The sequence below is a fragment of the Rhamphochromis longiceps genome, linkage group LG4 (assembly GCF_057381845.1).
Source record: "Rhamphochromis longiceps isolate RC_006_pf linkage group LG4, R_longiceps_female_GT1.1, whole genome shotgun sequence".
NCBI classification, from domain to species: domain Eukaryota; kingdom Metazoa; phylum Chordata; class Actinopteri; order Cichliformes; family Cichlidae; genus Rhamphochromis; species Rhamphochromis longiceps.
Genome location: NC_140560.1, coordinates 12,479,574 through 12,491,895, shown reverse-complemented (window position 1 = coordinate 12,491,895; position 12,322 = coordinate 12,479,574). Strand labels below are relative to the sequence as shown.

Genomic DNA, 12,322 nt, shown 5'->3' with positions numbered 1-12,322 from the left:
ACAACAGTTTATATAGAGGGTAAAATTCATGAGACAGCAGATTTATCAGTTTAAACCAGTACAGACCAAGATAAGGCAGCGTCTTCCTGCCCTTGGGTGAAGAAGCATCCTTTGTGTAGTGTATCAGTTCAGCTACAATTGTGATTATCTCAGCGACATATTTTCAAGGCACAAAACGAAGAGTTCTTTCATTAGTGAAATCTGAAACAAACCATTTGGCCTTCAACAGGCGTCTAAAAGATTAAGAAACTAATGTAGCTGAGGGAGTGATCTCTGTGGTATTTCAACCTTGTACCAGCCTGTGATTCTCACACATCAATTCTTGGGTCAAAGAGAAAAATAACTAAAACAAAGGGGCCTTATTGAATGACAGAGTTTTCCTGTATAATGTCACTATAAAACAATATCCAGTAAATGCTCCCATGGTACTAAAATACCTAACAGTACCCATCACAGAAATGTAGCAGTGACAATAATACTGTATGCTGTAATCGTACTGGGCAATTAGTGATACAAAAAACCTGTTTTATCCTGTGAATAAAAGTATATGTTTTTGTCAATGTACCATAATAACAGAAGCGAAACGCAATATTGTGTCAGGACAATTCACTATTTATGCACAATAAACAAAGGAGCATAGCGCGACAATTTCTGTTCAGCGCCAGACTTGCTTGTAACCTATATCACTAATTATGTTATGAAAATGACGTATTAAGTACTAAAAGACACTGACCTTTGTGTAAATGCTTGGAGCAGACTAACCTGTGAGCTGGAGTGTTCTGGGACGTTATATTTGATCTTTGAATGGCTGCAATCCAGGCCGTCTTTGTCACTTCGGAAACATGGCTCGAACAATTTCTCTTCAACGACGTAATCCGATAACAACCGATCTCTTTACCCGTCGGCTTCCCGTGGCTGTCATGCGACCGGCTATTGCAGTTAATAATACAACAGCTTCTTGACATTTTTGTGTTTCTTTTTATCGCTGTATAACTGATTTTAATTGAAAGCCTGTGTGCGCTACTACCGCTTGCCACGAGTTCCCAGAATCCTTTGCGGTTCTACCCGTGAATGACGTCACATTTTCAATCTCTATATAATATGCATGTTAAATTTTATATTTGGGGTAAAATATCAAGTCTTTTCAAGTAAACCGGTTCAAGTCCAATTCAAGTCCCAAGTCATTGGTGTAAAAGTCCAAGTCAAGTCACAAGTCTTACAACATTTTTTCAAGTCAAGTCTAAAGTCATAAAATTAATGACTCGAGTCTGACTCGAGTCCAAGTCATGTGACTCGAGTCCACACCTCTGCTAAATGGCCTGGAGATCATCAAATTCACATTTTGGATCCATGGCCAGGAAACTCCCCAGATCTTAATCCAACTGAGGATTAGTGGTCAATCCTTTAAAAGCAGGTGGACAAGGAGAAGCCAGCAAACTGTGATCGCCATCAATCAGGATTTGGCCAAGAAGCTGATATCCAGCGACAGAAATGATGAAGAAGAAGGGCAGAGGCTGCAAACACAGAGCACTTTGTATAGATTTGATTCATTTGCCAGTGAAGTCTTACTTAAACTTAACGTAATGCTTACTTTGTTCTTTGCTACATCACAGAAACAACAGCATTTGTCTATGTCCACATCTCTCTGGATATTTCTGTGAGTGTGTGGAGTTACAAAAAGCACCCATTTATGGCATCGCAGTTCAGTTCTTTGTTTGTAACATCTAACCCTGAACACTTTGTCATTGCCAAGAACAAGGTCAAGAAATGTGACGCTTGCTAAACCCTGAACCTGCTTCATGCTGAAGGCTCCCGGCCACGATGCACCGAAGATAGCTTACAACAAAGGACACAAAATTCAAAGAACAAGCTTGGAACACCCTGATGGTTGCAGAGCGGTACATCATAACTAATTAACAACCAGCCCAAAGAGCTTATATGAGTGTATCATTAATTAAATATAAACAGTTACTTAATGGTTATCAGTAAGTAGACCTAATCCACCAACTTCTCCATTACTCCTTTATTATTTCTGCATCCGTGCATTGCTGATTCCTCCATGTTTCAACTTCTAAATCCTCCAGTACAGTACAGTCACCTCTGAGTATTTTGACTATATCGTCTATCTTATGCATAATTTCCAACTCCAGGCCGTATACACTTGAATGGATATTGGATTCAGGGATGTCAGGGGATGTGTCTTTGTGTAATGAGGGAGAATGCGGCCTAAGGAGATCAACAGCCCATTTCAAGATAGAAGATAAATAATAGGCAGTGTCTTTTCCTTGGGCGAAATGGGACAAAAAAAGAGATTTGACTGACTCTGACAAGCAAAATAGAAAAAGTAAAAAGTTTTTCAGAGGGGTGCAGCATGTGCCATGATCACAGAACCATCAAACATTTTGTTGGCAGTAGTCAAAAAGTTCACAAAAACATGCTGTGAAAAGAAAAGATGCAAATGAATTGCCAGAAATTGGAGAAGAATCAAATGTGAAGGTGCCAGGAAGCCGTTATCCTCCAGCGCTGTCATAATCCAGTACTGCAGCCTACCTGCAGTGCCCAGATGGTAAAAGGCGTTCAGTGCTCAGAGACACGGAAGCTGCGTATCCGACTGAAAAGTCAAGACCGGGCCAAGAAATATCCAAGGACAAACTTATGGACCAATGAGATGAGAGTAACTCTTGACAGAGGATATGGATGGTGGCTCTTCCACTTCAAATCAGACTCCAAGGTGGAGGTGAGGTACTGGTGTGGGCTGGTGTTATTAAAGATGAGAAGGTCTGCATCTTTCAAGAAGACTGTGAATTTTATACTGGCTAATGTTCCATCGCAGGCCTTAAAGATGAAAGAATAATGACACACGGATTCAGTCCCAAACCACACCTAAATCCCACCGAGAGCCTGTGGGAGAGTCACTGTGAAGGAAAACAGCACACCTCTCTGAACAGTGTCTGGGAGGCCGCGGATGCTGCAGGAAAGGTTGATCGTCAGCAGATCAAGAAACTGACAGATGCCATGAATGGAGGTGTCTGGCAACAGCTTTGGTGTTTCAGTTTGGATGTATCCGTAGGTCGGCATACCTTCTTTGAACAACATGTGACAATCAAAGCAATTTTATCCCTTTATGAGCCAGCCCCTGTGAGAAACTGAAACAGTGACTCAAGAATGTGTAGTTTCCCTCACATTCAGCAGAATCTGCAAAGCTTCAGACGTCTTGGTGTCTTGGGTCTGTTGGATAATAGACAGCCTAACCTTCCTCTGATTACAACAGAAAGGATTCCCTTCACATACATTAGGTAAAAGCCATGCTCCACAAAAGTGCATGCCCTGTGCTCATCCATTTCTACTTGTTGTTATTGAAAGCCCTGTGTTAGTTTTTCTCTCCCCATGATCGTGGGAATTGACACTGATTTTTCTCTCTTCCAGTTAAACACTGTTATTTCAGCAGCGCCACCATTTCCCGTGCTGCACTCCTCTGACACGCTGACCCATGAATCACACTGTTCACTAGAATCTCATGGCGTCACTTACAGGAATGTTTTGCGTGAGAGCATTATGCCCTCTAGTGGAGGGTTTAAAAAAAACAAACAAACAAACAAAAACCCAACCAAATTTCAAACCACTGGATGAAGAATACAGTGTTGTTTGTCTTTAAAGAGGCATTGATAGAAGTGTGTGAGTGACTGAAGAGAAATGAAGAGAAGTTTGGCAATATGTGTTCAGGTTACTGTCTCCTCTTTGATCATTAGAAACTGAAATATGTGGAATAAAGCAGGACTTTCTTACCTTCAGTTTTGTACTTGATAACTGAAAGGCATGCTCTGCTCTGTTGGACTGAGATCAGGTCAGAATCTCCCGTTTCATTTCATCAGGCTGCTTCTATCAGCAGTCACATCAACCAGGCCCGCTCCGGAGCAGGTTAAGATTCAGATTAGAGATCAACAGGTATGAAATCAGCACCCAGTGACAAATCAGTTCTCCAGAAAATTGCATCACCATCAGTATCAGTAATAAATAATGATCAATTCTGATTTTAGACACAACTTTAATTCTTAATTGTTTTTCCCCTGTTGCCTGAAAGCAATTTTACCACAACCTCTCACTGACCTCACATCAAATTGAATTCTGTCTTTATATTTAAACGTTGCTCTCACACCCTTAAACAACAAGTAAATGGAGTGGGTTATTCTTTGGTGTAAAATTGGCTTTTTCCTTTTACATTTTCACTGACTCTCTTTTACTCGAAGTACAGCTACTAGCACACAGGACAAACAGCAAGAATATCTGTTCAATCAGTCACATTAACTTCACTCTGACCGGCCTACTGAAGTGATTTCCACGTCTCCTTTATCAGGCCATGTGCAGCAATACAGAAGCAAAGCATATAAAGGTTCTCTGTAAAGGAGTCCTAACAACATGACACTCTGCAGCCACACGTGATTTACGGAGGCTCTAGAACTCAACTTTGATCACAGAGGAGGATGGATGTGTCTGAAGATGAAGACCATCTTGAGGTCATTTCTGATTCTGATGATTTCCAAATGAGGAAAATGCCAATCATATCCCTGCAAGCACGACAATCGCATCAGAAAATGGTAAAATATAATGATCTTCATCCTCAAATGCACATCAGGCAAAACTGTTGGCATGAAGCATAATGAAGACAGCACCAGGGCCCACTAGGATGGCACGTGATAGACATCAAGTCAGCTTTTGAGCCCAATTCAATACAGACAGACAGACATGCTCAAAATGACTAAAGTGACTGTGGATTTTGGGGGGAGAACTGGAAGCTGGATAAAATGCATTTGTATGGATGTTTGAGGGTCCCATGTATGGTCAAAGGTTCAATCAACAGCCAGTTTGTGGGATGCAGAGACATATTTTATGCCATGATGGCCCTGGAGACTATGTTTTCTGCAGAGTAAGCCAATTTGACAATTGAGAGACAAGCACTGCCAGATGAGATTAAGACAAATTGGCACCTATTGTTAGACTAGATTAAAAAAAACAATGTCATGAAAAATGATTGTATTTTATATGTAAGTCCTTCCAGTGTATATAATGAAAAACTAGTGATATCCTCACTGAACCCCCATGTGTGAGATGTAAGAAACTAATTGTATACTGCACTAATTATTGAATGAAATAGTAATGGAGTTAATAATGCTAAATAACGTGTATCGTAATTTTCTAAAAGTTTCTGACACTTTTAGATAACTAAATATGCCCCAAGTCAAACTGACCCAGGAACAGCGTTGCTGTACCGGAGAAATGAACTTGAGGGTTAATCACCATTTGATAAGGTGTCTGGAGTGGGGATCATTTCTGTGAAAACAGGTCAGCTCATGAGCGGTTTCTCTTCGCATCATTCTGCTACAAGTTAATCTAGGTTTCATCTTTTAAAAGAAATTTCCAGAGCTGTGCAGGCTCTGACACAGTCTAATCGAACCTTCTTGTTATTGAGTTTAACCAGTGGCTTGTACCTTGTTGTGAACATTCATGAAGGCGTCTTTTGATTTCAGACTTTGACGATACACCTACCTCACCTCCTCGAGTGTCCTTGACTTGGCTGGATGTGGTCTAACATCTAACCAAGGTCTGGTCTTTCACGCTGCTTTGAGCTGCATTCATTCTCTTTTTAAGACTGTACCAACTGGTTTTTGCTCTCCGTGTAAGGCCAGAAAAACTCCAAATAAATGGTTCACTTACATGTTTTTGTGCCTTGTTCTCCAAATTTCAGTGAACAGCTACCAAATGCAACTTTTCTCTGCTTTATTTATCATGACACGACAAGGGCGTGAAACTGCTCGTCAGTTGGTTGTTAGGTTTCGATAGTGGGTTTGAAACAAATCTCTCATCACGAGGCACTAAAGCAAAACTACAACAAAGAAGGTTCATTGTCAAAAAAAACAACAAAAAAAACCAAAAACCTTCCCAAGAAATGAATAAATAAATTTGGATACATCTGTGTTTCATGACTGGCTTCGTCATCTCTTTCAGAAAGGTAACACAGAAACATGTCTTTATACCCACCCCCTCTAAGCACACTCCAGGCGGCAGCTACTGTTGTACACATTTATTGGAAATAGAGTCAAAGTAAAAATGTATTTTTTAAGAGAGAAGACATCTTTGACATTTCATGTTTGTCAGAGAGAAAGAGACTTGTTTGGACACACCGAGTGACATAAGTTAGTTTAGCTTATACGTGTGACATGCAATAAATAAAAGCGCACTACGGTCCGGCTGAATGTACACTTGCTTTCATTTGCACATTACCTACACAGCAGCTGAGTAAAACGACACCTCCTGTTTTGATATGCACAAAGGCTAGTGAAGAGAGTGGACTATCAAATGGTAATACAAAAATAGAACCAGGTAGCATTTCATACTTGAAAAATAAAGGGACAGACAAAGGGCGAACACGGCTGAGTACTTGTTTTTGTGCATCCATCCTCCTTGAAGCGCAGAACTTCATCTAAGCGACAGGCATTAATTCTCTGTCTTTGTTTTTTTTTTTTTTTTTTCTTGCTTTTGTGACAGAAATAAACCTCTTCAACAAAGCACAGGACAGGGCTTTGAGCATGTGTGGCACAGACTGACAGGGCATGCGGTTAGCTCTGTGCAAATACTAAAAAAAATAATTAAATGACAAAAGAAACATCTTTACAAAATCATTTGTAAGAAAGAGGAGCGACTGAAAACGGGCCCCGAGAACCGATCTGAGTGTGAGACCGATGTCTTGCTGGAAAGCACTGAGAAAAGTAGCTGCATCTGAGTAGTTATCTGAACTGCATCGTTTCAGGCTGCTGTCTCACGTGTGTCTCACTCTCGGTAAACCCAGCGGCCCCGGGGAAGAAACCAGCCAGAGACCTATTTAGTCTGCTGGATTCTTATGGATAATTTGAGCACTTTTTTAAGGGCCTCAGGCTTCCTATCACATCTAATAAATGAGCCACAATAATAAAATTACCACTCACTTTTTATGCAAAGGCAAAAATTTCTTCACCGAACTCAGCGGGAAATGAATGTAGCTTTGTAAACATGTAGAGTTATCTTACATACGTGACCGTTTTACATGTACAAAATGAGTGGCAAGTCTAATTATGGTTATTCTGAGCTCTCGGTGCCACTCGTCACCCTTGTTCAGTAGCCCTTAAAGAAGCCTTCGGCCACCCTCGCTTCTTTAAACGTCACCGTCACAGAGTTTATAGTCACTTTTGTCAAGATGACGGTCTTCGGCTGATCTGCTGTTGGGGAAGCAGTCTCTGGGGCGACGATCGAATCGTCGCCTCTCGCTTCCTCCTTCCTCACCTCAGCCAGGGAGCAGACGGTAGCGGCGTCACCTGCCGTCCCCCTGCTCCCCCGAATGCTCACTATCACTGAGGTTGCATTGCTTCTCTCCGGGCCTGACTCCCAGCCCTCCTCTCCTCTGTCCGAATCTGACCTGTCACTCACAGAAACTGCATCGCCCAGTCTGGCCTCAGATGCAGAGGTGCTGTCCTTTGATTGGCTGCGCACAAGCATTGGCTTCGGTGTCGAATCGCACTCGCCCATGATGTCGATCCACGTGTGCGAGCTTACCGGCATCAGGTCACCACCCAACTTCTCCCCCACCTGCAGCTCCAGGTCATGTTGCTCGAGCAAAGCAGGTGAGCTGCACTCTGACAGGCCTGAAAAGAGATGGTGACACATCTTGTTCATTTTTAAGGGTCAAAGGTCATGGTGGGGCTACTGCGTTTTGTTATCAGCTTGACAAACCAACCATATAAACTGCCTTCACATCTCTCCCCCATGGTGCTCTCAGACTTCTCTTCTTCACTGGTGCCGCCCCAGTCCTCCTCCATGGGCTCCATCTTCTTCTTCTGCAGATGCATACGTTTGCCATCTCGCCCTCCTTTGGCCACCCTCTGCCAGCCATTCCTCCTCACCTGGCGCTGGTACATGCTGCCGTGCTCAACGTGGTCCACGTCTGTGCTCATGGAGCGGGTGAGGGAGAGGCGAATGCGGGGCGGAGGCTTCTCCGTCATCTTGTGAGCGCTGCGGAGGTCCATGGCAAAGACATTCTGGGGGAGAGCAGAGATGGTGGCAGGTCAGAAGCTGTATGACTGCGCACACAAGCAGGAAGCAAATACAGTTCTGCCTTTTGAGTTACTTACAGTGGAAACATAGGATGCATTTCATTTTTGACAGACAGCACGTGTATGGGAAATGTAGTCGTAAAGAAAATGCTGTGATATTCAGTTTACTTCTGCAGCCAACACCACTATCCAAACTGCAAACATTAGCTGTTTAGCATGTTTAACACCTTTGTTTTATTTTTGTTTTTTAGAAATGTCTTAATTCTGCAGAAATTGGTTGACAGGATGGTTTTAGCTAGGATTAGCTAGGATGGTGGAATACTAACCAAAAAATAAATACATAAATAAATAAAACAATCCTGCTGCTGTGAATACCGTATTTATAAGTACAGAAAATGTGCCAATATCTGCCATTAAAATCAGATTAAAAGATGTATATTTACAGATTTACTGCAGTTTGATACAAGTAATGGAAACAGTCATCATCTCACGAAACACCAGAACTGTTCTAAACTCGCTTCAAAAACAAGTAAATGGAGCTTAAAGGTGCAAAATGCAAATTCCAAACCAGCTATGCCCGGCTTGCCTTTTTTAAAAGTACCACCTATTTACCACAACAGGCAGCAGTGAGTTAGTGTTGCATGCATACTGTGTCGGTCCAAAGAAGGAGCACTGCACAGTGCACACAGTCTGTGACTCTGTCCAAGTGTTAATGCATGATTTTCTTTTAAGGACCCTCTCTGGTCCTCATCGTCATGGTGATATCAAGAGCTTGACTTGGCTAATTTGTGATGCTCTGATATCCACGTGTGGGACAAAGCTTGACAGCAACTCTTACAAATTGCACCTTTAACGACTGAAGTGATAATGACACAGTGAGAGCAACGACCATTCGGGGGTCACACCCCTCGCTTTAGAAACATGTCTTTTAAAAACTACTGAGGCCATTGCGCCTTGATCTCTGCTGGGGTTTTGTATCTTAGTGATTGATTATCAGCGCTAATGGGTCACTCTGTAAAGAAACTGATGTTTTAAACTGTTAAAACATCTGGACAATAATGAACTGTGAAGAAAAAACAACAAAAGTATTGTTCACAATGATACAGCATTGGGGGTTTTTTTGTTTCCTTATATTTCCAGCTGTTTATGAGAAGTAAATGTTTCAATCAAAGGGGCATTCTGGCAATGTTATACATGAAACTTACATTTGAGTACCATTCAGCTAGTAAAGCGAGCTTGAAAAATAATCCTGCTGATGTCATGGTGATGTAATTGGGGTTATTGGGCTGGAGCTTGAGATCAAGTTGCATTAGCAGCAGGGTTACAGGTCAGGCGGTTCAGGCGGCAGAAGGCAGAGTTTGTTGGGTGCTAATGGTAAGGTCTGTGATTTGACACTGAACCTAAGGCGCTCCCATCAGAGGAACTTTAGGCCAATAAGTAACTAAGAAGAAAAAAGTCCCAGGATTCCTACATCCCAAAAATTTGTAAGCTTAATGTTAAATTGATGGAATACCCCTTTAATATCTTTTTTATTTGTTTGTTGTGTGTGTGCACAAATACCAAAAGTCATCACCTGGATAAATGTGCAACTGCCTTTAAACAAACAAGCCTGGCCAGCAGTTAGGATTAATGAAGGAAGATACAACAAAGGTTTGTGAGACAAGAGGAAAGGTAAGTGTCGCTACCCGCAGGATGGGCCTCCTCGGTCTAAGACCTTTCCTGCGATAGGTCAGAGTTCTTATCTTCTCCCGGCTGGAAAAGAAGCAGACAGAGAGAGAGAGAGAGAGAGAGGTCAGAAACAAAAGCAAGAATATGAAAGTGTGACTAACAGAATGAAAGGAAAACCACAACAGTTTCTGTAATTACGCACTTCTCCTCGTAGGCCAGAACAAGGAGAGGGTCCAAAATATTGTCCTCTGGTTCCCAGGTACTGTACCTGCCAGCGCACACACACACACACCCAAGATGTCAGTCTATCTAGTATGAAGAAGCACATTCTATAAACGCTCATAAATATACACCGGATGAGGGGGATGAGGTCACTAGATGATTACTCAAGGCTTACTCACTTTTGGGGCCATCCCTGCCATTTCAATAGATACTCCACAGCACCCTGAGGAGAGACAGAGGGGTGGGGGTGGTGTACACTTAGAGATGATGCAGCACACACACAAAACACGTGCTCCAGCGCATACAGAACCAAGCTGCTGTCGCTTTAAAGTGTGGATGGGAGGGACAGAGGGAGAGTCACGAGGATTTTTACTTCTTTTTTTTTAAAGGGGTGTTTTTGTGAGGGGTGACGTCAATGACAGCGAGGCTGAGTGGCTGCAGCTAGTCTCTCGCTGGCGATGACGTGACCGAACGTGGCTACAGCAGGTGCCGGTTTCTACGATTCTCGTGCACGTTCTAGAACAGCCCTCCGCTCGTATAGGTGGGGCCACACGTGAAGATGAGGGGAGGCGGGGGCATGTAAACAACGCGGTGCTGCGCAATTTTATCTTAAAAAAATTAAAATCTTTTTTTACTTTTTAAATTATCAGCTCGAAAATCAATGCTCGCAGTTTGTCCCAGTGAAGACGAGATAAAAACAAAACAAAACAAGAGCAGCTCCGACGTGCGCACAGTGCGCGCTTTCAGGAGAAGAACGTGTTTGTTTACAGGCTCTATTAAACTTATGCGAGAGCGCATTTCTACATTATAGTGCGCTCGTGCTGCTCAAATTATCACCCCCAAATCCCCCCACCACCCCCAACTGCAAAAAATCAATGGGCCACCACCACGAAGGAGTCAGCGACGGATTTACGCAGCGCTCACCATCTAACCGAAAATAAAGTGCGCAGCTGCCCGCATAGCTACTGGCCGTCAGACCTGTTTTCAGGTCACACACCCCCCTTCTTCTTCTTCTTCTTCCTCCACACATTTCACTACAACTGCGTAGGCTCCTCCAAAACACGAACACGCTGCAGCAGCTGCAGCGCCAGCCGTTGCACATGAAGGTTACAGGATGCGACTCGTGCGCTAAAACAGTGTTAAAGTTTGGCGCAGTTGCATGAAAACAGATCGGTGTTGTGTCTTAGCGTAAAAGCTGGAGAAGGATTTGGGAGCGACAAAAGTGCGTAGCCAGGTTTTGTTTGTGCATGGCAACCGGAGCAGAGCGCTCCTTCAAGAGGGAAAACAAACACAGGCGATTAAGTTTTTCTGTGAGTTACGTGCTCATTCTTACCTTTCTCACCCTCTTATTTGTTATCGACTCCACTGCAAACACTTGGTCTCCAATTGAAGACAGCTCCATCGCTGATCGCTGAATCCTGAGCAGGACGCGAACTGGGTATCTATGCTTTTTCGGTTGTTGTTGTTGTTTTTGTTGGCTTTTTTGTTGTGTTTTTTTGTCGCAGTGCAAAAATTTAAATAACAGATACTATTTAAAGACGAGTATGTGTGGGGAAAACCCTCGCACTGTCACGGCGGATGCTCGCTTGTTTTTCTGCCTTCGCTTCTTCCCCTTCACGCCTGCTCCTGCTGCCTGCCTCTCTCAGTGTTTAAAATCTGCGACACATCAACAGCAGCTTTAAGTCCTGCGCGCTCTCACACTGTTGCGTAGGGGCCGAGCCTCCAAGATACGTGCCCGCACCCGCGAGGCCGCGCACGCAAGTTAGACTAGAGTGCAGGAGAGGGGCAGAGGGAAAGAGATCACGAGGACAGGATTATTAAGGGTTACAGCTAGGGGAGCTGCTGCTTTTTTGCTCATGAATTATTATTGCTTTTGTCGTTCATAAGTCAAAATTTCGGGTGACTGTCTGGAAATTTCTATTAAATAACTCCATATTTAATAGATTTTTACTCAATAACGCGAAATTTCAAATTGGCTATCTCGAACTTTCGACTTATTCAGGTGTTAGAATAGCTAACACGAAATCTGAACTTACCTCTGTCTGAATTTTTTTTCTAAATTAAACATGATTTTTTTTAACATAGCTGACTATGTTAAGCTTAAAATGTGTAGCTTCCTGTAGAAACTTACTTAAATCGCGAATTTATTATATAAATAAGCATTTTTTTTGTATTTCTACCATTTAAAAGGTGTTTAAAAACACTTAAGAATTACATTAATTTATAACCCAATTGTTGTGATTGATTCCACCCTCCATGGCCCCCCTATTGTAGAAACAGAGCTTCCATAGCATCCAGTTTTCTGAAAATGTTAAAGCCAGATTCTCAGTTTTGTTTGGCTCATCAACTTA

General features: G+C 42.6%; 1 protein-coding gene across 1 annotated transcript; it reads right to left on the bottom strand.

The window, feature by feature from the left end:
* Positions 1 to 6,740: 6,740 nt before the first annotated feature.
* Positions 6,741 to 11,688, bottom strand: cbx7a (chromobox homolog 7a). The gene is made up of 6 exons (XM_085403340.1): positions 11,305 to 11,688; positions 10,151 to 10,194; positions 9,952 to 10,017; positions 9,767 to 9,833; positions 7,766 to 8,066; positions 6,741 to 7,673 (listed from the first exon to the last, which is right to left on the bottom strand). The coding sequence occupies exons 1-6, from the start codon at positions 11,371 to 11,373 to the stop codon at positions 7,147 to 7,149; spliced, it is 1,074 nt and encodes a 357-aa protein (XP_085259466.1). The 5' UTR covers positions 11,374 to 11,688; the 3' UTR covers positions 6,741 to 7,146.
* Between the last annotated feature and the right edge of the window lie 634 nt (positions 11,689 to 12,322).

Coding starts and splice junctions, on each gene's coding strand:
- cbx7a (XM_085403340.1), bottom strand. CDS start 11,373: ATGGAGCTGTCTTCAATTGGAGACCAAGTGTTTGCAGTGGAGTCGATA. Junction 10,018..10,150: donor TGGCAGGGATGGCCCCAAAA/GTGAGTAAGCCT, acceptor GTGCGCTGGCAG/GTACAGTACCTGGGAACCAG. Junction 8,067..9,766: donor CGAGGAGGCCCATCCTGCGG/GTAGCGACACTT, acceptor GCTCTCCCCCAG/AATGTCTTTGCCATGGACCT.